This window comes from Labeo rohita, chromosome 21 (genome assembly GCF_022985175.1).
Source record: "Labeo rohita strain BAU-BD-2019 chromosome 21, IGBB_LRoh.1.0, whole genome shotgun sequence".
NCBI lineage: Eukaryota > Metazoa > Chordata > Actinopteri > Cypriniformes > Cyprinidae > Labeo > Labeo rohita.
In genome coordinates, this window is record NC_066889.1 from 23,528,516 (window position 1) to 23,553,704 (window position 25,189).

The window sequence follows — 25,189 nt, forward strand, 5'->3', positions numbered from 1 at the left end:
GCTGATTTAACAAGATTCAGCTAAAACCAGATCATTTAGCAAAATGATTAGCTAAAAACAGCTATAAAAAAAAAAAAAAAAAACAACAACAACGGCTAAGACCATCTATACCCAGGTAAAACCAGCTGTTTTAACAAAAAGGGCAGCTAAAAACCAAGCTAAAACTATTTGATTTAAGGGGAAAAAACAGCTAAAACCAGTACATTTAGGAAAAAACAGCTAAAAACTAGCTAAAACCAGGTAAAACTGGCTAAAACCAGCTAACAACAGCTGTTTTAAAGAAAAAGGACAGCTAAAAACCAAGCTAAAACCAGCTGATTTAGCAAAAGACAGCTGAAACCAGATAATTTAGCTAAATGATTAGCTAAAAAAACAGCTAAAAAAAAACAGGTAAAACCATCTAAACATCTAAAACCAGCAATTTTAACAAAAAGCCAGCTAAAAACCAAGCTAAAACCAGTTGATTTAGCAAAAAATCCTGGCCAAAACCAGTTAAACCCAGCTTATACCAGCAGATTTAGCAAAAATCATCTTAAAACCAGCTGATTCCATTAAAAAACAGCTGATTAAGCATTAAAAAAAAAGCTAAAAATCTTCTAAAACCAGTTAATTTACATAGATAGACAGATAAACAAAGTCATGATGCAAAGTCAGAATGGAAGAAAAATACATCAATAAATTTTTATTTCATTTTCTTTTTGAAGAATGTCTCATGTTGCTGTTCTTTTGTTTTGTTTTGATAATGTACAATATCTTTACACTTGTAATCTGTAAAAACATTCAGGAAGTGAGTATAAAAAAGGGCACCACCAAAATAATGACAGATTAGTTCACTCACACACACGCACATATATCCTCTGACATTTACATAAATTGTATTCTCCCTCTATTAGATTCCAAATATGTATACATATATATTTATATATAAAATACATTTTAAAAGTGATGGGTAATTTCTGCTTAATATATGCCTGTTGCTGTGTTCATTGTACTAGCAATTTTGTGACAACTCCATGAAGATCATCATTTAAAAAAAAAAAACCCAAACAAATTTAATCTGCAACAGTCTTTCACAGAAAGACTCTGAAAAGGCAACGTCACACAACACTGCCCTGCCTTGAAGCAGAGAAGAAGATAAGAAGCAAAAACTCTAACAAATATGATTGTACCTGAACGTCATGAGTGCTAGTGACGGCAACGATACAAAATAAATAAGACGTCTAAATGTCACAGAGGGAAAATTGCAATCTTGATGTGAGTGTATGTGTGTGTTAGTACAGAATCAGCAATAAAAAGAGGCATTCTTCAAGATACCCCAGACAGAACAAAAACGGTATCTGTGAGATTTCTTACAATTGTCTCTCCCTGCCATTATTTTGGAAAACAAAGGGAAAAAGACAGCGGGTGAGTGTTCATCGACCACTATCCGACTGATGTCCATGTTTACTCCGTGCTCTTCATATAACTGTAGTCTTGACCCCAGTGTCCACAGTGAGGTTACAAGTCAGGCTGTCCGCTCACGTCCCCAAGATTCAACTTTAAATGCCGATTCTCAGCTCTTTCAGGATCTACAATGTCATACCAGTCCACTGCGAGCCAAGAAAAGGAGCTGATTGGCAGAAAAACACAGCAACACAAACTCAACACGCCATGTCTTAAAAAAAAAAGAAAAAAAAACCTAATGCCCAGAGAGACTGTTAAACATTTTCATATATTTTACACTTTTCCACAGTTCTCAAAGGTTCAGGCAAATGATGCACGTTCTGGACTCCAGGAAATCAAGCATCAGTGTCGGTCACGCCTTCTCTTTTTCTTTGCCGTTTTCTCCACACACACACACAAAAAAAAAAAAAAAAAAAAAAAAAACCACAACAGATGTAAATTGAGGAGTACAACAGGCAAATGAAAATTAAAAGACAAGCACAAAAACGGTTGAGAATCACATCTATGCTCCTGAGTCCTTTGAGAAACAAAGGGTGATCTTGGATAGATGCTAAACCGGAAGTGAAAAAGAGTGAGGAGAAAAATGGAAGAATGTAAGCACATGGTACGTGAGAGCGTAATGGAGGGATGACGGAGGCTAGCTCCAGAGGCCGGCGTAGTTTCCGTGTAGGCCTGAACACAGGGGACCGCCGGCCACAAAGAGTTTGGTGCCGGAGTCGTCGTAGCAGTGTGTGTATACGGCGTTCGGGAAGGAGCGGACATCGGAAAAGTAGCTTCTCCACGTTTCATCATGATTCTGTGCGAGAAAATAAGATGGAGAGCCTGAGTGATATGGATTTTTTGCATTACACTACCAGTCAAAAGTTTTTGAACAGTAAGATTTTAAATGTTTTTAAAGTCACTTTTGCTCACTAAGTCTGCATTTATTTGATCCAAAATACACCAAAATCTGTATTATTGTGAAATATTTTTACTATTTAAAATTACTGTTTTCTATTTGAATATATTTTAAAATGTCATTTATAAAATATATTCAAATAGTGATGCAAAGCTGAATTTTCAGCATCATTCCTCAGTGTCACATGATCCTTTAGAAATCATTCCAATATACTGATTTGGTGGAAACATTTCATATTATCAGTGTTGAAAACAGTTGTCCCGCATAATATTTATGTGGAAAATGTGATTTTCACAAAATAGCCTTATAGATGAAAATCAAAACCCCCAAAGTGCAGAAGGAGTTGTTAATTTTGCTATAATGTTAAAAGTTAAATTCTTGAAAGTTGTAACAAAACGGCGGAGACCTAAGTGGGTCAATTAAGCCAATCAAATAGTAGTTATACTTCCGTGTGGACTCCTGATTAATGCAGCAGACAGCATTTCTGCTTAATGAACTTCCATATGGTAAGCAGAAACTGACGCTGCAGGCAATCGACTGCTAGAGTAAGCACTTTGTAAAGGAGCTTATATATAGATTAATTAATTCAAAAGCCCATCCAAAGATTTCATGGCAAAAATTAGGTAGGGGGTGTATACAACAAAAGAAAAAAAAATAGCAATATTACATGTACATTTAAAAGCTTTTGAACGGTAAGTTTTTTAATGTTTTTTAAAGAAGTCTTCTGCTCACCAAGCCTGAATTTATTTGATCCAAAGTACAGCAAAAACAGTGAAATTCTGAAATATTTTTACTATTTTCTATTTGAATTTTTGTGATCAAAGCTAAATGTTCAGTATCATTACTCCAGTCTTCAGTGTCACATGATCCTTCAGAAATCATTCTAATATGCAGATTTTCTGTTCAAGACACATTTTTAATTATTATTAATATATATAATACAGTTGAGTACATTTTTTCAGGATTCTTTGATGAATAGAAAGATCCAAAGATCAGTATTTATCTGAAATAAAAAGCTTTTGTAACATTATATACTATACCATTCAAAAAAAATATATAATAAAAAAATATTCAATAATAGGATCAATAATAAAAAATATTAATTAGCAAGGATGCTTTAAATGGATCAAAAGTGATGATAATGACATTTATAATGTTACATAAGATTTTCATTTCAGATAAATGTGATTTGAGCAGCAAATCAGAATATTAGAATGATTTTTGAAGAATCGGCTTTGAAATCACAGGAATAAATTACATTTTAAAATATATTAAAATTGAAAACAGTTATTTTCAATAGTACAAATATTTTAAAATTGTACTGTTTTTGCTGTACTTTGTATCAAATAAATGCAGGCTTGGTGAGCAAAAGAGACATCTTTAAAAAAAAAAAAAAAAACATTAATCTTAATGTTCAAAAACTTTTGACTGGTAGTGTACATCAAATAAGCATGAGAAAGTTTCTATCAAACTGCAAAATAATTGTTTGAGTATCAGATTTGGTTTAAAACAGAATTATAATGAAAACAAACCCTTGTTCAACAGTTTAGTACTTTTTAAAAGAAATGTATACTAATATTCAGCAATAATTGTTCAATAATTTGATTAAAAGGACAGAAGAGACATTTATAATGTTTAGAAAGATTTCACAAATGTTTTCAACATTAATTATAATGTTTCTTAAGCAGCAAACCAGCATATTAGAAAGATTTCTTAAGGATCGTGACACTGAAGACTGGAGTGATGATGCTGAAAATTCAGCTTTGCCATCACACAAATAAATGACATTTTAAAACATATTACAATAGAACAGTTATTTTAAATTGTAATTATATATAATTTAAATGCACAATTTAAGCAAGATAATCTTACTAGCCATCCTCTCCCTGTGGTGAGTTTCAGGATGCCCTCTGTGGTGCGATTCCGGTACCCGCCGGGTGAGCTGGGTGGGCCATCCAGGAAACGCTGGGCCCTGATATCATAGAAGAGCAGAGAGCCTTGGCCAGTGCCTACCGTCACTATGTGTTCATAGAAGCTCACAGAGCGAATACCTAAGAGACAATTAAACATATACAAAACTGAGCACCAGTTTGATTTGAACATTACAACTTTTTATCTTTCAAGGAGGAGGAAAAAAACAAAAACAAACAAAAAAAAAAACACACACACCACTGCCACGTTCCCTGGAGCTCACGGATTTGATGTTCTGAGATGACTGCCGAGGGTCAAGGAAGGAAACGTGTGCTTGAGAGCCGACTGCATAAACAGACCAGTCTAGCCCATATGCTAGACACACATTCTCCTTACAGTAAGGGAGTTTGGTAGAAAGCTCCTAAATGGGGAAAAACACCCGTTAGACAATTGTAAAAATCTACAGATATTAAAGGAGAAGTCCACTTCCAGAACAACAATTTACAAATAATGTACTCACCCCCTTGTCACCCAAGATGTTCATGTCTTTCTTTCTTCAGTCGTAAAGAAATTATGTTTTTTGAGGAAAACATTTCAGCAATTATCTCCATATAATGGACTTATATGGTGCCCCAATTTTGAACTTCCAAAATGCAGTTTAAATGCAGCTTCAAACAATCCCAAATGCAGTTGTAAACGATCCCAGCCGAGAAAGAAGGGTCTTATCTAGCGAAATGATCGGTTATTTTAATAAAAATAATACAATTTATATAGTTTTTAATGTCAAACGCTTGTCTTGTCTTACTCTGCCTGGACTGTTTTTGTTCCGGTTCATGACAGTTAGGGTATGTCGAAAAACTCCCATCTCATGTTTCCCCCTTAACTTCAAAATCATCCTATATCGCTGTTTTACCTTTTTTGTTAAGGGTGTTTGATCTTCTTTGCATGTTCACTTTGCAAAGACTGGGTTGGTACTTCTGCAGCGATGTAGGACGATTTTGAAATGATTTTTGAAGTTGAGGGAGAAAATACAATGGGAGTTTTTCAACATACCCTAACTGTCTTGACCCAGAATACACAGAGTTCGGGGAGAGAAAGGCAAGACGAGTGTTTGAGATCAAAAAGTATTTAAATTGTATTTTTTAAAATGAAAATAACAGATAGTTTCGCTGGATAACTTCAAAAATTTGGGATCGTTTGAAGACACATTTAAACTGTATTTTGGAAGTTCAAAATCTGGGCACCATAGCTGTCTATTATATGGAGAAAAATGCTGAAATGTTTTCCTCAAAAAACAATTTCTTTAAAAGTGAAGAAAGAAAGACATGAACATCTTGGATGACAAGGGGGTGAGTACATTATATGTGAATCTTTGTTTTGGAAGTGGACTTCTCCTTTAAGCTTGACAAAAAAAAAGTCAATATACAACAGGGGGAAAAACAAACGCTGATAGTAGTAATTGTACCTTGCACAGGTTGTCTTCTGCCTTCCACAGATGGAAATATCCATCTAAAGAAACAGCACCCAACTCCTAATGGATTAACGCAGAGATAAAAGCAGAATTGGAGAAACAGTGAGCTTGAATAACACACAAAGCAATCAATTTTCAGTCACATGAGTCAAGGACAGCGGCTGACCTTATGGCTGTTGTTGAAGGCCAGTGCGCGCACTTTGCAGTTGTAGGGGTGCGTGTACTCTTTCGGGATGTCCTTGAGAGCACGGTGAGAGATGTGGGAGTAACAAGGAACACCTTCCACAGTTTGACGCTTCTCGGCCTGAGTCAGCACCTCCTCCGATATCTCCCACAGACCCATGGAACCGTCACGAGATCCTGCACCAGTGAATAAAAGATTCATTCTCCTTTAATGGAACAGTATAATCTGTACACCATGAACGACATCTGACTGATTCGTATAAGAGATAATGTATAATTAATCTGAAAAATAAACTGAGAAGATAGTCAGGGAAAGAAGTATATAGTATATGTAGTATATAATATATATACACACATGGGTTTATATACAGCTGAAGTCAAAAGTTTACATACACCTGGCAGAATCTGCAAAATGTTAATTATTTTACCAAAATAAGAGGGATCATAGAAAATGCATGTTATTTTTTTATGTAGTACTGACCTGAATAAGATATTTCACATAAAAGAAGTTTACATACAGTCCACAAGAGAAAATAAATAGTTTTTAAAATTTATAAAAATGATCCCGTTCAAAAGTTTACATACACTTGATTCTTAATACTGTGTTGTTAACTAAATGATCCACAGCTGTGTGTTTTTGTTTAGTTGTTCATGAGTCCCTTGTTTGTCCCGAATAGTTTTTCAGAAAAATGCTTCAGGTCCCACAAATTCTTTGGTTTTTCAGCATTTTTGTGCATTTGAACCCTTTCCAACAATGACTGTATGATTTTGAGATCCATCTTTTCACACTGAGGGACTCAGATTCAACTATTACAGAAGGTTCAAACGCTCACTGATGCAGAAGGAAACACAACGCATTAAGAGCCAGGGGTGTAAACTTTTGAACACAATGAAGATGTGTACATTTTTCTTATTTTTTCATTTAGTACTGCCCTTCAGAAGCTTCATAAGTTAAATTTACCCTGATCTTCAAATTCCAAAAGTTTTGACCCCCTACTCTGGATGCTGATTAAATACGCTTTCCATTGATGTATGGTTTGTTAAGATTGGACAATTTTTGGCAGAGATACAACTATATGAATATCTGGAATCTGAGGGTGCAAAAATAAATAAATAAATAAAAAAATAAAAAAAAGAGAAAAGTTGTCCAAATTAAATTTTTAGCAATGCATATTACTAATCAAAAATTAAGTTTTGATATATTTACAGTAGGAAATTTACAAAATCTCTTTACGTAGCATGATCTTAATATCCTAATGATTTTTGCCATTAAATCAATAATTTTGACCCATACAATATATTGTTGGCTATTTCCACAAATTTACCCGTGCTACTTATGACTGGTTTTGTGGTCCAGGGTCACATATGTGGTTTGTTAATAAATATAACGTCTATTTGAATCACAGTTGTGCCAATATACAGCCATATCGCATGGCTACTCGTGTGATATATATATATATATATATATATATATATAGTCTATCTTTATATGCATAAAAAAATGAGGTAACTAATAAAAAAGTATGAGTCATTTTCACTTTCTTTTCTTTAACTAATTAATCTTTTTCTCCTTTGCTCTTGGGATGAAATATAATACTGTCAATTCTTGACATGTTTCTTGAAATGTACACTAGCACTTAATGTGTTAGTACACAGTGCAAAGTGTTCAAAACTGGATCTGCAAGCTTCTTACCTGAGACTGCCATGGTATCACTGATCCACGCAATGGAGAATATCCAGTCATTGTGTCCATCCTGTCAGAAGTACAGCACCAGAATTACTTTATCCGTGCATAACAAAACTGTTTTCATTATGTTAGTTAAAGCTAGCCTCTAAGAGCACTTAAGCTCTATGGAGCCAAAGGCCGAAGCCACTAAACCGTTTGACATTTACACTACTTGTGCAACTAGAAAAAGAGCAAAGGCCAGACTCACATCCCCGACGCAGACAGGGTCAAGTGTGGGAAGTCTGTACACTGCCAGGCTGTTGGGGTTGTCTCCTCCAGTGGCCAGCAAAGTCCGAGAGGGGTTCAGCTCAATGGCGTGGATGCCACATCCCTGCTGGACATCTAGGCCACCGACTGATGCTGGATTGTGGAAGGGGAAATGGCCTCCCCCTCCGCTCAAACCCTGGGAAACCTCTCCCCTGCCCTCTCTGTCTTTCAGCATGGGTATCCTGGTTATCTGTCCCGAGAGGACGTCCACCACAAATAGCTGAGAAAACAAAGAAAAACATTAGTAAAGTCATCTCAAAAGGATTGCAACTAAGAGATAATAAAAATAGATCCATTTCTCATGGCTTCAGAAGCATGTGTGACCCTGGACCACAAAACCAGTCATAAGGGTCAGTAGGATAGGACAACATTTTGGCCGAGATACAATTATTTGAAAATCTGGAATCTGAGGGAAAAAAAAAAAAAAAAAAAAAACACAAATACTGAGAAAATCTATCATTTACAGCCATATCAGCAACAAAGGCTACATTAATGGAAAACTCAACTATTAGATAAAACTGTCTTAAAATAATCTTAATTGTGAGATTAATTTTAATGTTGAGATTTATACATCATCTGAAAGCTTTCCACTGATGTATGGATTATTAGGATAGGACAATATCTGGTCGAGGTACAACTATTTGAAAAATCTGAGGGTACAAAAAAAAAAAAAAAAAAAAAAAAACCCTTTAAAGTTGTCCAAGTTCTTAGCAATGCATATTACTAATCAAAAATTATGTTTTGATACATTTACAGTAGGAAATATCTCCATGGAACATGATCTTTACTTAATATCCTAATGATTTTTGGAAAAAACAGTAATCGATAATATTTGTAGCTATGTTATTATGTTATTATGACTGGTTTTGTGGTCCAGGGTCACATATAGCATATGTTCAGACAACGTTTATTGTACTTTTATGTCATTTTGGACCTTAACAGTTACTTCTCCTTTTTCATTACAGAAAAAAAGCATTTAGATGACAGGATTTTAATAACTGGGAGAACCATAGATTTAAAGGAATATTAAATACAAGCTTGTTCCCACTGAACAGCACCGACATCACAAACATTTAATTTTCATTTCAACTGTTTGTATGGTCAAATATAATAGGTTATTTTATATATTTATATTTACATACACATACACATACACACACACATACATTTATATATATAAATACACACACACACTCATCAAAAATATATATTTTGATTTGTGTTCCGAAGATGAACAAAGGTCTTACAGGTTTGGAACGACAAGAGGGTGAGTAATGACAGAATTTTAATTTTTGGGTGAACTATCCCTTTAATAACATCACATGCTGAAATACTAATCAGAAACCATCTCACCGTGTTGCATTTGGTCCCGCACACCACCTGCCTGTGGTTGAGCCATTGGGAAGCAAACACCTTGTTGAGGCGGCCGAGGGAGAACTCTCTCTCTCTGAGGATTCCTGGGATGCGTCCGGCAGCAAATCCGCGCAGACTCCGCTGGAAGCTCCACTCATGCTGCTGCTGCGGCCGAAACTCCCTTCCTCTCACAGAGCACACCACCGACCGCCGGCTCTGCCACCAGTGCTGGGCATGACGCGCTGAGCTGGACACGCGGGCACGCTTAATGGCAGACTGACACCAATCAAACTGTAGAGCAGGAAAAAAAATCATTGAAAACAATCTACTTTCATACATATTCTTTATCATACAAAATTCATCAGTTGCATGCTATTTTAAAGAAACAGTTGAGCAAAACTTATCTTAATATCTATACCTCATTAAATTGTATACAACAATTTAACAATATTAGTTTTACAACCAAAAGGTGTCTAATAATTTTTCAAGATAACTTTTAAAGGGGTCATCGGATGTCCATTTTCCACAAGCTGATATGATTCTCTAGGGTCTTAATGAAAAGTCTATGGTTAAAAATTCTCAATGGTTGTGTAAAACAACACCCTTTTTACTTTGTCAAAATGAGCTCTGCAAAAATCATCCCATTCTGATGGATTGTTCCTTTAAATGCAAATGAGCTCTGCTCACCTGCCACTCTCTACTCTGTGGAGTGACGGGCTGCTCTGAGAGATTGTTTACTATAGCCGCATTTAGCGCGTTTAGATGAATAATGAAGGTCGGACTGTGACAGCTGATCTGAGGTAAGACGCTCATGTCAATCAACTATCGTGGGAGTGGCCTCTGTCGGTGTGACGCCACACCGACAGGTATATGAGAACGGCTCGATTTCAAAAAGGGGATATTATTTTTACAGATTAATTAAAACTACTGCATGGATTTTTATCATTATAGGGTAGATTTGTACATACACTGCCAACACACATTAACGTTCAAACAGCATGTAAAAGTGAACTTTGCATCCGATGACCCCTTTAAAATGTCATTAATGTACTTTGAGCAAAAATTTTTATACTATGTCGAAATAATTCGAAAATAAAACACTAAAAAACTAAGATCAGTCATTTTAAAAACTAGAAAAAATTAAGGCATCACATTATAACGCACAGCATAAAAAAAGCATATTCATTTTAAAAAAAATAACTATAAATTACCATTACATGAATCCTTTTCATAAAACTTCAGAATGAGTTTGTTCACTTAAACCCTAATTGTGCTTCACCAAGCTCTTTGTTAGTCAATTGCACGTCTCTTTCTCAAACCGTTTACGTAACATTTTCGAACAGCAACCCTAAATTATGAACACAATCTCACAGGACATCTGGTTTTAGGTGGCTTCCTTGCAATCCAGCACTGTGTAGGCACTTTTGCAGCTTTTAAAAACAGCTTGCATTCGAAGAAAAACACCTGGTGGCATTGCAAATTCATCAGCTCACTCTGCTAACAACCCTCTACACTGTCAACACAATAAATTACGTCAAAACTGCCAAGCAACAAAAGTGAGGGCATCCATTTGATGCTAACGCCAGCTGGCAGACAAAGCGATTCTGTGCTCCCAGAGAGCATCGACAAATCAAATATAGCCATGACAGGGTCGAGTAAAACCAACGGCTTGAAGTATATCAGCTCCCGTGGGCCCAACAATCTGTGTGTGAGAGACTGAGACTCATTCATTTTAATGCATATTCTCACAAAACAACACTGGCATCATCATGCTTATTACCAAAACATCATCACCCGTACTTTTGCTGAAATTACATCATATGTCCAGGGCGAGATGAGTAATACATTCCTTCTAGTCATAAACACTGATGTATTTCTACATTAGTAAAGCTCTTCCAATCTTCCTTCAGGCCATATCTGACTGACCCAGATCCTAACAGCCAAGTAGGTCACAACAGGATCTTAGTCAATACACGACCACCTTATCACACAAACAAAAAAAATAGCTCAGTGTCTGTTTTGTGAGGAGGATCCTGCAAGGAACAGTAATAACAATCAAGCGGTACAAAAATAAACTACAAAATATCTCATTGGAGATAGTCTCTAGTCCCGCCCCAAACTCACGTCATTGGTTGATGCAGTGTTGTGCTGGTCGGAATGCTCAAACATACATTTCGGGGGAATAAAACTTCAAATGGTGGTTTTAAGCTGTGATATGATTGCAATACAGCATTTGAGAGTAACAAACACTATTATCATTTTTTTTTAAGATGTAATAAAATTACTGATATTTTAATTAATAATTTATCATTTATTTCTAAATAATGTATAACAATAATTGTTCACATTTTATTATAATAAGGTTTAATGTATGAGAAAATTAAATAAACATAGTAAGATACACAATCATTCACATTGTCAGGCCTAGTTATTATTACAAACATCAATCGCTGAGGCCTATAATATCAGTGCATTGTTTTTACTGATTTGCTCTTTTAGATTTGGCTGTCACATAGGGATACGTCCAGAGCTGACCCATGATATCCAAAATAAACTTTCAACAATTCCAAATAAGGATCTTCCAGGCAGTGTGCTGTACTGAAGACCACCTTCCCCCATGTGAGAACTCTATCCTGTCTTCCGTATCCTATTTTACAGACCTACTTCACCTACAAGGCCATAATGAAATATTGCTCAATTATTCAAAAATGATTCTGGACAAAGTAGTATTCTGCTTCATCATCACTACCAGTGTATAGACTTTTAAATGAAGTCTATTCTGCTCAGCAAGCCTGCATTTATTTGATCCAAAAACAGTAAATTTGTAAAATGATATTACTATTTAAAATAATTGCTTTCTATTTGAATGTATTTTAAAATATAAATTATTTGTGTGATTTCAAAGCTAAATTTTTAGCATTATAAAAAAAATCATTCTAATATTCTGATTTGCTGCTCAAAAGACACTAATATTATTATTATTATTATTATTATATTGAAAACAGCTGAGTAGAATTTTTCAGGTTTCTTTGATGAACAAAGTTCAGAACAGCATTTATCTGAAATGGAAACATTTTGGAACATTATAAAACTCTTTATCATCACTTTCAATCAATTTAAAGCATACTTGCTAAATAAGAATATCACAAATATATATCAATTTTTTAATGGTATAACGTTACAAAAGCTTTTTATTTCAGATATAAATAATTGTTAATATAAATATTGGTAATAATATATTATTTAAAAAATATATAATATTTAAGAAATGTTTCTTGAGCAACAATCCAGCATATTAGAATTTCTGAAGGATTATGCGACGTTGAGGACTGCAGTAATGATGCTGAAAATGAAGCTTTGATCACAGGAATAAATTACATTTTAAAATATATTCAAATAGAAAACAGTTATTATAAATATGAAAAATATTTCAAAATTGCACTGTTTTGCAATCAAATAAATGCAGGCTTGGTAAGCAGAAGAAACTTTTTTAAAAACATTACTGTTCAAAAACATTCGACTGGAAGTGTAGGGTCAGTATTTTACAATAATGTGTCAGATATTCATCATAAATATTGACATAAATACCATTTAGTTTAATATTCATCATAAATATTGACATAAATACCATTTAGTTTAATACATTAAATAATTAAGACTACTTGGTGGTTTGAAACTCCTTTTACAGAGCTGTCACCAAAATAAAAAATAACTAAAGTGTTGACAAAATAGCTATAATGTGCTTATCACGTGTACAGACATTTTGTTATTTCCTATTCCTAAAAAATACAAGGACAATACAAGCGAGATGATTAAAAATGATAAACGATAATGTGACAATAACAGAAATTCGCCCGCACATGTATGACCTTGCAGGTGAAATACAGAAAGAGGACCTTCAGGATGAAGGTTGTCTTCGATACTGCCTGATTTTATAATTTGTTTATAAACGGTTTTAAACACAATAAAAAAAATTAAAAAAAAGACAGCTGTGAGAAGTAACTTAGTTGAAGCTCTTCCTAATAATGTTTGTTTAAAGGCTACATATGCATGTATTCTTTTGTATTCTGTCTGAGGAAAGGTGGTTTTTAGGAAGACAATGTAATCGATACACATGTTAAGAACATTATAGTGATCATATGTGACCCTGGATCACAAAACCAGTCTTAGGTAGCACAGGCATATAACATTGTATGGCTCAAAATTATTGATTTTTCTTTTATGCCCAAAATAGTAAAGATCACGTTCCATTAAAATACTTTGTAAATTTTCATACCGTAAATATATCAATATATTTTCTCAATATTTTGAAATAGTGGTATCTCGGCCAAATATTGTCCTATTCTAATAAACCATACATCAATGGAAAGCCTATTTATTAAGATGATGTATAAATTTCAATTTCAGAAAACTGACCTTTAAGACTGGTTTTGTGGTCCACGGTCACGTATATTAAGACCTTTATAGTGATCATATATGAATGTCGTTCAGAACTAACGTATGACATGTTTAGTCTCAGTGTGCTATTAATATTTCTTATCTTGACAATTACAAATACTGCAGATCTGTAGCAGACCTCTGTCGTACTGGACGACTAACCAGCTTACACTGTCTGGCTCTTGCTGGAGAAACATTATCCTGTAATCTAGTGCAGGATTAAGACGTACTCAAACAAAACGCATATCCTTAATGTCCAGGACCATCTGATAAATGATTACACACTAATAATCCAGCTCAGCAACGCCAGATCAATGTCAACAACTAAGTTAACAACCCCACCATTAGCCTTTAGCCAGCAGACTGGTGCTAACATTAGTCTGCAATATTTTCCTGTTTGTAAACTGTCACAGTAGGATGTTGCATTTCTGTTTTGTATTATTCCTGGATGTTGTTGTATGGAAATCGAGAGGTTAGCATATGGCTGCACGCTGTTGTTGTTTGGCATAAGAGAGATGTGTTTTTACGTTACCTGTTGTTCCTTGGGCTCCTCTGCTTTCCTTTTCCTGCTAACTGTTTTTCTCGCCATAGCCCGACACGCACAGGTCCCTCACCCACATGGAGGGCAGCAGCGACGCTGGGAAGTGGATCATATAATGGCGATGGGGTTTGTTTCGGCGGCCTCCGGGCTGGTGAAGCGGCGCGACTAATCGAATCCAACCGAGTCGAGTCGGACGAGGCTGAATCGAATAACCGCCCGATTCCGTCGCAGTGGCCGATCAACGATCCCCTTGATTTAGGTCGTTTTTAGGGCAGGTTTGTTTGCTTTCCGTCTCTGTGGAGGAGCTACAAGGGTACCGCTGCCCCTCCCCTGCACCGAGCTCACTTTTCACCTATCTTCTTTCTCTCTCTCGCTGTCCGTCGTTCTCCTGACAAAACGCGTCATCTCACAACGTACACGCCGCGCGCAGCCGCAAACCAGTCAAACATCAACAAAAACAAGGTCAAACGTACGCGTGCGCGTCGCTTGGGTGCGTGCGCGCCCACGACCTTCTCACGTTGAATGGCTTGCGTTTCATTTTCTGACTGTAAATGAATCTTGCTGCTGTGCTATACAATTTGGTGCCATTAAAGACCATAAAATACGTTACAGCATTTTTAATGCAAAATTCACCTGATTGTTATTATAATTGACTGGATAATGGTAGTTTGGTGCCTTTTGGAAACTTGAAATTAAATTAACTAACTAATTTATGCTTAAATTCTTTAATTGTGTCAGCAAATATTTTTTTCTACAGAACTAAAATGTGTTTTAAAAGGATAACATTTGCTGAAGAGATTTTCTTCCTTTCTAATTATCATATTGGTTATTATCTGAACAAGTGGGGGGGGAAAAATAATGATTTCACTAAATGATAAAAACGTTGCCACAGTTTCAACAATGCCATCTGCTGATGCACAAAGGTTTATTTTGTCTGACACACAATAAGCCGTTTAACAGCCTCATTCAACATGCACTGTGTGAATTTCCTTTAACCTGTGCTCTTTATTCCTGCCGACCTTCTGTTCCACTGGAAGTTTCATCATGGTGGCGACCAGCAAGAGTCTCTCACAGTTCAGGTGGGTCTTTTTTTTTTGCTGCTCCTAGACAATATCTATGCATCATAAACATCAGTGACAGCCACACTCTTTTAAAAGAAGAATCAGTTTAATCACATTTAAGTGCCGATTTTATAGACGACTGAACATTTGAAATCACATTTAAGAGTGACAGATCTCCACTATCTGCTCTAGCTGTCCATCAGGTTCTCTAGTTGTACATCAGGACGTTTCCCCATTTACACTTAGAACAAAAGATCTGCATTTAAACGCCAGCTCGCTCCAGGCCAGAATGCTCTTTTTGTGATACAGCCAGCAGTGTTGTATTCTTTTCAGCCTTTTCCAGCCTGGTCAGCCAAGACTGAGAGAAGCTATTACAAAAAGTACACGAGTAAGAACCCTGTACACCATGTTAGTTCTTTTGAATAATCAGTCCTTAAACCTCTTGAAAGAAAAAGAAAAAATAGATTTTGCATCGAGACAAATTTAGGGCCATTAACTTTGTTGTTTCATATTTCATCCATTTTCACTCACTATATTTATGTTTTTATATAATATGAATGTAATTGTGATTTTTGTGGTTACCTTAAACTGTATATACAGTTAAAGACAAATGTATACGTACATATTTTTTTATTTAGTACTGACCTGAATAAGATATTTCACATGAAAGTTGTTTACAAGAGAAAATAAAAAGAGAAAATTTGACCCCGTTCAAAAGTTTACATAAACTTAATTCTTAATACCATGTTGAATGATCCACAGCTGTGTTTATTTGTTTAGTGATAGCTGTTCATGAGTCCCTTGTTTATCCTGAACAGTTAAACTGCCCGCTGTTCTTCAGAAAAATCCTTCGGGTCCCACAAATTCTTTGGTTATTCAGCATTTTTGTGCATTCAAACCCTTTCCAACAGTGACTGTATGATTTTGAGATCCACCTTTTCACACTGTGGACAACTGAGGGACTCATATGCAACTATTACAGAAAGGTTCAAACGCTCACTGATGCTTCAGAAGGAAACACGCTGCATTAAGAGCCGGGGGGTGAAAACGTTTTGAATTTGAAGATCAGGGTAATTTTAACTTATTTGTCTTCTGGGAAACATGTAAGTATCTTCTGTAGCTTCTGAAGGGTAGTACTAAATGAAAAAATATAATATTTAGGCAAAATAAGAAAAATGTACACATCTTCATTCTGATCAAAAGTTTTCACCCTCTTAATGCATCGTGTTTCCTTTAGGTGTCGATCATTTAGGTAACAACACAGCATTAAGAAACAAGTGTATGTAAACTTTTGAACAGGGTCATTTTTTTATATAAATTGTCCTTTTTTCTCTTGTGGACTATATGTAAACATCTTTTCTGTGAAATATCTTATTTAGGTCAGCACTGGAAAAAAAAAACATGCATTTTGTATGATCCCTCTTAATTTGGTAAAATAATTAACATTTTGCAGATTCTGCGAGGTATGTGTAAACTTTCGACTTCAACTATATATACAGAGTACGGTTTAAGGTAACAAAAAAAATCAATTTTTTAATGCAACTTTAATTTCTTGTTTTTTTCTTTCGATTTCAGGTTGACCCTGAGATCCACTCACATCAACCATTACAGTTTAAATGAGATTATTTGACGCAACACTGATGAAAACATATTGCACATGGAAAGTGAGCTTAAGAGGCTGTTTTTGTACCTATAATTGTGAAAATTAAGAAAACAAAAAATAAAAAACAAAATAAAAATTCACATTTGGCTGGTAAATAGTGAAACATTTATTCATGAATGGCCAGATGAGCTAGCAAGTACCTCTATGTGCTCCCTGGACCAAGGGACATCTCGTCATATGTGATTCTTAAAATTTCTCCCATTCTCAGAGGAAAGTGCTTAATAGGTCTTAAAGCCTTTTATATATAGAGGCCGCTGTCAGATGAGGGTCTCTAGCTGCTGGGGCATTAAAATATACAATAATAATAATAATAATAATAATAATAATAATAATAATAAAAAAAAAAAAAAAAAAAAAAAAAACCAAGAACATATGCAGGTCTATATATATATATATATATAGCTTTAAAATAAAAGCAAAATTACTGCAATAATACAGAAATATTAATTTGTTGCAAAAATTCATTAAATAAAAATAAACTTGAATTTAATTTTTTAAGAAAATAATGTGAAAATGCACAAAAAATCTACAATAAAATAATTTCTTAGCATTTTAATGTGGAATATGACCTGGCCTGGATAATCAGAGGTCAAAAGTCAGTATCAAAAAGTATGCGCTTAGATGTTGGACTTACATTTGAGCCAAAAGGTTCAACTGAAGTCAGTTATGTTAATTTGTTAGATCAGTAAAGTTCCTATACTACAGAGTTCTGCTTGTTCTCCTGCATTCCTCTGAGGAGGGAGCCAGTATCTCTTAAATTGAGCAAGTTGGTCAATCCCTTATGAGGTAATGTGGACATGTTTGAACTGACCTAAAGGTTTCCTCTGGTGACCAAAGCTCTAAAAGGCCATTCAAACAGTTTCTAATGTGCCACAAGCATTCACAGTCTCACCTTAAGATCATTCTATTGCACAACTATCATGAACACAACCATTCAAAGATTTGGGGTTGGTATGTTTTCTAAAAAGAAGTCTTAAATGCTCACCAAGGCTGCATTTATGTGATCAAAAATACAGTAAAAACAGTAATATTAATTACAATGTAATAGAATGGTTTTGTATTTTAATATATAGCAAGATTAGTAATAGTAATTTATTTTTGTGATGCAAAGCTAAATTTTCAGTCATTACTCCAGTCTTGAGTGTCACATAATCATGAAGAAATCACTGTAATATGCTGATTGCTGCTCAAGAAACATTTCTAATAATTACTTAATATTTTTGTTTTTTCAGGATCCTTTGATAAATATACTTTTTTTTTTTAAATGGAGCCAGAAATCATTTCTAACATTGTAAAAAGTTTTAACTGTCACTTTTGATCAATTAAAATGCATCCTTGCTAAATAAGTTTTAGTTTATTAAAAAAAAACAACAACAACATACTGACCCCAAACTTTTGAGTCCATGCATCTATACAGCCATCTGCTTCTTCAATAGATTTCAGAATAAAACTCATATTAATGTGTTAACCTCATTATTGTATGTTAATTTTCTCAATCTCTTTATTACAGATGGAAACCGACAGTGTATCTTTACAGATCTTTAAATATGTTTATATTAACATCTGTGATTCAGTGTGCCTGTGCAGTATTTGCATGTCAACTGTTTGGAAATATGGCGGCATCGATTAAATTTTGCAGCTCCAGCCGAACTTGCCAATTTCTCTTGCCAAATGCATTCATTCCAGTGCAAAAGCCAACTGGGCAAAAGTTTACTGCAGGTTTTTTTTTTTCTGTGAACTTATGTAACGATGATTAGTTCTGTTAAAGCAGTTCCTAATCAAAGAGCAAAGAAACACGATTCCAAAAAAGAACAAATGAAGAAAGAAAGTGTTTCCGCCTGTCAAAACATATAAACAACGTATGAACAAACAAACAGCAGAGACAGAATAGAGAGAGGGCACTTCTGTGGGGTCTCTGTTCTGCCATGGGTTGTGTTTATGAGTGTTCAGGTTTCACTTTCGAAAGCCTGCGTCCAGCAGCGGGAGATGGCAGCGTAATAGCTTCGAGTGTCACTCCGAGTCCATATTCTGTCAGTGGGGCTCCACTCAGTTTTGTTTCACCAGCACTGCCCATTCTAGCCTGCCACCATGGCAAAAGAGACACTAAGCCAATACCGATCTCGGAAGAGGATTCGGCTCCTCCCACTCATCACCATTCTAAGATCACTTAACAGACATACAGCTGAGGAGGGATGAACGCACTGCTTGGTGGTGCTGTCAATCCCTACCCCAAGAGGTATATCTTTATTAGGGTACAAAATCAATCTTGTCTTAAAGATAAGAGAATCCCATCCTTCCACAGCCAAGACCCCTATGAAAACCAAAGGTGGGCTGGCTCCAGGAGGGGAGACTCTTGGGGCTCAGCTCGCAGCCGCTCGGGCCATCAGATCCTCCAGCGCCTTGTCCTGGTCGTTATTGTGCACAAGCAGTACCTCTTTAATAGTGTCCCTCTCAAAGCCCATTTCCCCAAACCGAGACATCAGCTGCAGAAACTCCAAAGCCTGAGGAGAGAGAATGTTGAATAAGTACAAAAATCACAAGGCACATGCAAATATATATATATATATATATATATATATATATATAGTAAATTGTAATTCAGTCTGTGTGTATTTGTGGCTGCTAGAATTCACCCACCTTTTCCTCTGAGCCCTGGTACATCTCCAAGCACTCCTCCACAGCAGTCGCATCAAAACCTCGATCGCACAGTCGAGTGTAAGTAAATAGGTATTCCAGCACCTATGATTGAACAAATGGTGTAAAAAGTCTTGTTTACGTAAATTACAGTATTACAGACTTACACTAAAAATAATCAAGCTAAAAAGTGACCTGTTCCACATTCTGTCCTTGTCTCTGCATGGCTTTAAGAACACCCTCGTAGGAATAACCCATGCCCACAATCGTCTCCACACACTGTCGTTCGCTGGGAGAGAGACTCTGTAGGATCGTGGCAGGAGGCGGATGGTTAGTCGCTGTTATGGGGTTTGACTGTAAAGACAGTATGGAGAAAAACTGTTTAGGAGTTTCATCACAAATCAAAAGAAAACAACTCGAAGAGTTTTGGATAAAACTAGGGCTGCCCTCGACTAAAGATTTTTCTGGTCGACTAGCAGTCGTTCATTTTAAGCATTAGTCGACTGTTAGTTGCATGTAATTGCCTATGTAGCCTAATAGGACCCCATGCCATCCTAGGTGTATATGACTTTCTTCTTTCAGAGGAATACAATCTGAGCTGTTAATAAAGGCCTTCTGAAGTGAATTAATGCTTTTTTGTGAGAAAAATATCCATATTTTAAAAAATATGTCGCACACGAGTTCATCAGAGAGTGGCATTTCAGTAGAACGTAGGCGTAGCATAAGGATTTGTAACATGGAAAATGTTAGATGATTTTGGTAGAAGCCAAGAGGAGTTTTTTTTTTTTTTGGTTGTTTTTTTTTTTGCTGTAAACAAAACTTGGTTCTCGTGAGACCAACGCTACGCCTACGTCCTAGGTCATTCGCTGAAACGCTACTCTATCGTGAACACACGTATGACAGTTAGTGGAAGCTACAGATTGTGGTTTCTAAAGTTTTAAATATGGATATTTTTCATAAACAAATGCATTGAACTGCTTCAGAGGGCATTTATTGACTCCTCAGACCCATTTGGAGTACTTTTTATGATGGATGGATGGATCTTTTGGGATTCAAAATCTCAACACCCATTCACTGCCATTATAAAGCTAGGACATTTTTAATTTAACTCAGATTGTATTCATCTTAAAGAAGGAAGCCATATACACCTAGGATGGCTTGAGGATGATTAAGTCATGGGATAATTTTCATTTTTGTGTGAACTATCCATTTTATTGCAAAACATGAAGCTATGCAATATCATTTGCAAGAAGGTCAACACAGGTATGTTTTCCAATGAGCCTGCACTGCTAACAGTTAGCACTGATAAGCAATATTTCCACCTATGTTACGATACCTGCTTCTGTGTCCCATTCTGAGGGAAGACAGGTTGCTCTTGTGGGAGTGTTGTGTTGGAATTTGACGCTGTTCTCTGCAGGGACGGTGGCGTGCCGTTGGATAAGCTGCGTGGTTGGGCTGCTGGGTAAATGCTGAGAGGCAGTTCCGAGGGGGAGTCTCCGGGGTCTGAAAGCTTGGGGAAAGTCAGTGAGCGAATGTTACATGGGCGGTCGGCGTCAATCTGTCCACAGGGGGTTCTCACAACCCCACCTCGGTCTAAGTCTAGCAGTCCAACAAGTCCATTGGGCTTATGGAAGATTCCTGCTTTGGACTGAAGAGAAGGCGTATTACTGGGAGAAGCGGGGCGATGTTCTGCTGGAGGAAGCTGAGGCGGCGAAACTGACGACTGCGGTTGGCTCTGCAGGATACTCCGCAACTCTTCTTTGTCGTCCAGTGTTTTCAACTCAAGTTTGTCAAAAGGGTCCTCCTCCCGCTCAAAATCAGCTAAGTTTAGACTCTGCGGTGCAGGGTTGATTGGTGCTGGTCGTGCCGGTCCGAAAGATGGGGCTGGGAGAGGCATGAGGATTGCGTTGTGCCGTAGGCCAGCTAAAACCGGGTTTAATGCTGGTGGGACAACATCCTGCTCATCAGAGGGGCGCGCTTTCTTTCCACCAACCAATCCGACATCTGCATCCTGAGCAGCAGCCTCATTTTCGGAGTCCGCCCTGGCGGCTTCCGCTGCTCGGGCTTCGGCGGCTCGCGCTTTGGCGAGGTCTTCCCCCCACTGTACGCTCCGCCTCTCTAGACTAAAGTCATACTGAAGAGTAAAGCAAAGCGTTATTAGACCTATATTTCTGACAAGAACATTTAAATAAGGGGAAGTTAAAGGGAAATTTGACTTACTTGCAGATCTGAAAGAATGGAATTACAATCAGACAAACAGAAGCCAATGGGAAGACCCACTTTTGAGGGACGACGGAATTTCTCATTGAGCTTGAAAGGAACATCATCAAGGTAGCTGACGGGTCCTTGAACATCGAGTGAGAACAAGAAAAATACATTTTAAAATGAGTCATTTGTTTATGCTGTATTTTTCATTTGTTGTCTATAAAAAAAACCAACAAAAATAGGACAGATGGCTGACTCACCGTTGTTGTGGGTATCTGATCCAGACTTCCTCGCAGCCATTTAGAGTAACTAAAGAAACAAACAACATAAATTTACACAAACTGCAGTCAGTTACCTATTTTTTCCTCTTCCGTACTATGCTTTATTTCATAGAAGTTATAATTTTTGAACATTAAAATTACACAAAAATCCAATACTTTAAAACAAATAATTTTAATCTGTCAAAACTGGCTGAGAAGTATAACACTAAAGATATTTGAATCACTATTGAAATATGTTATTTAAATTAAACTTCATTAGCCATTCATGTTTAGTAATCTAACTACTGATCTTAGAAACAATTATTACACAAATCAAACTGAATCATAACCAAGGAAAACACTAGAGATTTGACCAGTAATCCGTTTGACCTATATATACACCATTGGTAAAATTCTGAAACTCTATTTTCTATTTTTAGATTTTAATGTTTTTTAAATAAGTCTCTTCTGCTCACTAGGCTTGGATTTATTTAAAATAATTTATTTAAAATAACTGTTTTCTATTAGAGTATATTTTAAAATGTAATTTCTTTCTGTGATTTCAAAGCTGAATTTTTAGCATCATTGTTCCAGTCGCATGATCCTTCAGAAATCATTCTAATATTTTCATTTGCTGCTCAAAAAACATTTATTATTATTATGTTGAAAACAGCTGATTGGTTTCTTTGATGAATAGTAAGTTTAGAAGAACAGCATTTATCAGAAATATAATTTTTTGTAACATTTTAAATGTATTTATCATTATTTTTGATGAATTTAAAGCATTCTTGCTAAATAAAAGTATTAATTTCTATAACTTCTTTCCCAAAAAAAAAAACAAAAATGTTTGTAATGTTACAAAAGCTTTATATTTAAGGTAAATGCAGATCTTTGGATCTTTCTATTAATCGAATCCTAAATACAAATGTACTCAGCCATTTTAAATATTGATGATAATAAAAAAAAAGTTTCTTGATTAGCAAATCAGCATTTTAGAATGAATTCTGAAGAATCATGTGACAGTCAAGACTGGATTAATGATGCTGATAATTTAGCTTTGATCACAGGAATAAATTATATTTTAAAATATATTCAAATAGAAAACAGTTATTTTAAAATTTCAGTTTTTGCTGTACTTTGGATCAAATAAATGCAAGCTTTATGAGCAGAAGAGACTTCTTTAAAAAAACATTAAAAATCTTGACTGGTACTTTATTTACTGTCACTTTTAAAAGATACAACACTGTTTCACATATAATGTATTTAGCATATTGTTTGCATTAATTGTGTGAAAACAGTTAGACATGCCCACAACAAATATGGAATAATAATAATGCAAATTATGTTTTATTTGTTGTCTAGCCATGACTGTCAAAAAAATATATGTATATCGGTTATCGGATACTTTCGAAACAGCTGAGAGAAAAAAATTGGCATCTCACTAGAAAACACAGCACAGTCCAAAAGCATTAAATTACAAGCATTTCTTGGACTGTAAAGCTGATAGACTTCTCCATTTACAGGAAGTTTACAACCTCAAACATAATAAAATGACAACTCACAATCTGTTATCACAACTAGGAAACTAGCACAAAACTATATGTCATGCTGACAAACAAGCTGATAAAACCGGTTTTGAGGTCATTTTACCACCTATGAACTCTTACATAAAAAGCATAACAGCTGATCAGAAAAAAAAAAAAATCATAACCAGTGTGTTAACTGCATACAGCTAACAGATTTGTTGCGCAATAAAGACAACATTAAATTCATACAAACAACAATATAGACGAATACCAGCTCAATTTCAGCAATAAATCTTTAGATATACTAATAAGACAGTCTTGTAACTAGTTGGTTTATGTTGAAACTGGATGATGACACATATTTCTGGCTGGCTCCATACCAAGCTACTACGATTTTCTCCCTTTCTGTGTGTCATGTCATTAAATAACGAAAAGATTAATGACCTGAATCCAAAAACCTAAACTTTAAGCTGTAGACAAACACGGAAATGAATGTAGACTTTTGGTGAAAAACAACTGTCTAGTTTTGTTTCAGTTCAGGTTTGTGAAGCGACCTAACAGGGCCCGACTTCCTCTGCCACCGCCCCTCAAACTGTACCTGCGTGTCCCACCGGTGTCCTTACCAGTATCTGCTCTGTCTTCAGTCTCCGAATAGGTCTCTCACTTGTCCTTGGACATACAAGCTGCGGTCAACGCTCTCAGATGAGGAGATTTACTGAAAACCGAGTATATTTCCTGCTTCATCGCGGAACGCCATCTTGTTTGACCGCCTCCTTTGGTTCCTGTGTGACGACATGCGTTGCCACTGAATGACGAAAGGTTCGACCAATCAGCGAAGAGACAGAGAGGAGACGTCATCTGTGTCGGCCTTTGCACATGGGTTCAGCACGGGTTTGAGTTCATCAACCTGAAAAATTAATGTTTTGATCTGTTGTAGTTTGTTGAATATTGTTTATTAGGGAACGTAATAACCATCTATCTATCTATCTATTGGACTACGCATTCAAAGAAGTCTGATATAAAAAAATAATACACATTATGCAAAGAAGCCGATGTTAAAATAAAAGTGATATACAGACCAACATAGAAATTTATTTCTGCTTAGTTTATTTTTATTTAGCGCATATTTATTTTTATTCTCTGTTGAGTAATTTTATTACCCATATTGTAAATTACGTTTTGCTTACTAAAATATTCTCATACAGTACCAGTCAAAAGTTTTTAAATTTAATGTTTTTTTAAGAAGTCTATACTGCTCACTTTTGCGTTTATTTGATCCAAAGGACAGCAAAAACAGTAAAATAACTGCTTTCTATTTTAATTTTAAAATGTAATTTATTTGTGATTTCAAAAGATTAATTTTTAATATCATTATTCCAGTCACATGATCTTTCAGAAATCATTCTAATATTCTGATTTGATGGGATATATATATATATAATTATATATAATTATATTATTAACTATAAATATATATATATATATGTATATATATATATATACACACATATACATACATATATATATATATATATATATATATATATATATGTTTATATATATATATATATATATATATATATGGTTTTTTTGTAATTATTATCATTATT

The 25,189-nt window shown here is 35.5% G+C and overlaps 2 protein-coding genes across 2 annotated transcripts; both read right to left on the bottom strand.

Annotated features, from left to right (window-relative positions):
• Positions 1 to 656: 656 nt before the first annotated feature.
• dcaf12 (DDB1 and CUL4 associated factor 12) lies at positions 657 to 14,657 on the bottom strand. The gene is made up of 9 exons (XM_051092856.1): positions 14,222 to 14,657; positions 9,253 to 9,543; positions 7,841 to 8,119; positions 7,600 to 7,660; positions 5,890 to 6,083; positions 5,718 to 5,783; positions 4,511 to 4,673; positions 4,214 to 4,392; positions 657 to 2,239 (listed from the first exon to the last, which is right to left on the bottom strand). The coding sequence occupies exons 1-9, from the start codon at positions 14,276 to 14,278 to the stop codon at positions 2,081 to 2,083; spliced, it is 1,449 nt and encodes a 482-aa protein (XP_050948813.1). The 5' UTR covers positions 14,279 to 14,657; the 3' UTR covers positions 657 to 2,080.
• A 462-nt stretch (positions 14,658 to 15,119) lies between these two features.
• On the bottom strand, positions 15,120 to 24,385 carry ubap1 (ubiquitin associated protein 1). The gene is made up of 7 exons (XM_051092857.1): positions 24,203 to 24,385; positions 22,054 to 22,102; positions 21,809 to 21,933; positions 20,925 to 21,722; positions 19,784 to 19,942; positions 19,592 to 19,693; positions 15,120 to 19,455 (listed from the first exon to the last, which is right to left on the bottom strand). The coding sequence occupies exons 2-7, from the start codon at positions 22,091 to 22,093 to the stop codon at positions 19,315 to 19,317; spliced, it is 1,365 nt and encodes a 454-aa protein (XP_050948814.1). The 5' UTR covers positions 22,094 to 22,102; positions 24,203 to 24,385; the 3' UTR covers positions 15,120 to 19,314.
• Between the last annotated feature and the right edge of the window lie 804 nt (positions 24,386 to 25,189).

Bases quoted from the DNA above. Each gene is read 5' to 3' on its own strand.
- ubap1 (XM_051092857.1), bottom strand. From the start codon at position 22,093: ATGGCTGCGAGGAAGTCTGGATCAGATACCCACAACAACG. The intron at 21,723-21,808 runs GTAAGTCAAATT...TTTACTCTTCAG, and splicing joins CCATTCTTTCAGATCTGCAA to TATGACTTTAGTCTAGAGAG. The intron at 19,456-19,591 runs GTGGGTGAATTC...CTCTCTCCTCAG, and splicing joins ACCAGGGCTCAGAGGAAAAG to GCTTTGGAGTTTCTGCAGCT.
- dcaf12 (XM_051092856.1), bottom strand. From the start codon at position 14,278: ATGGCGAGAAAAACAGTTAGCAGGAAAAGGAAAGCAGAGGAGCCCAAG. The intron at 8,120-9,252 runs GTGAGATGGTTT...TTGTTTTCTCAG, and splicing joins GCGGGACCAAATGCAACACG to CTATTTGTGGTGGACGTCCT. The intron at 5,784-5,889 runs GTCAGCCGCTGT...TTAATCCATTAG, and splicing joins CCTTCAACAACAGCCATAAG to GAGTTGGGTGCTGTTTCTTT.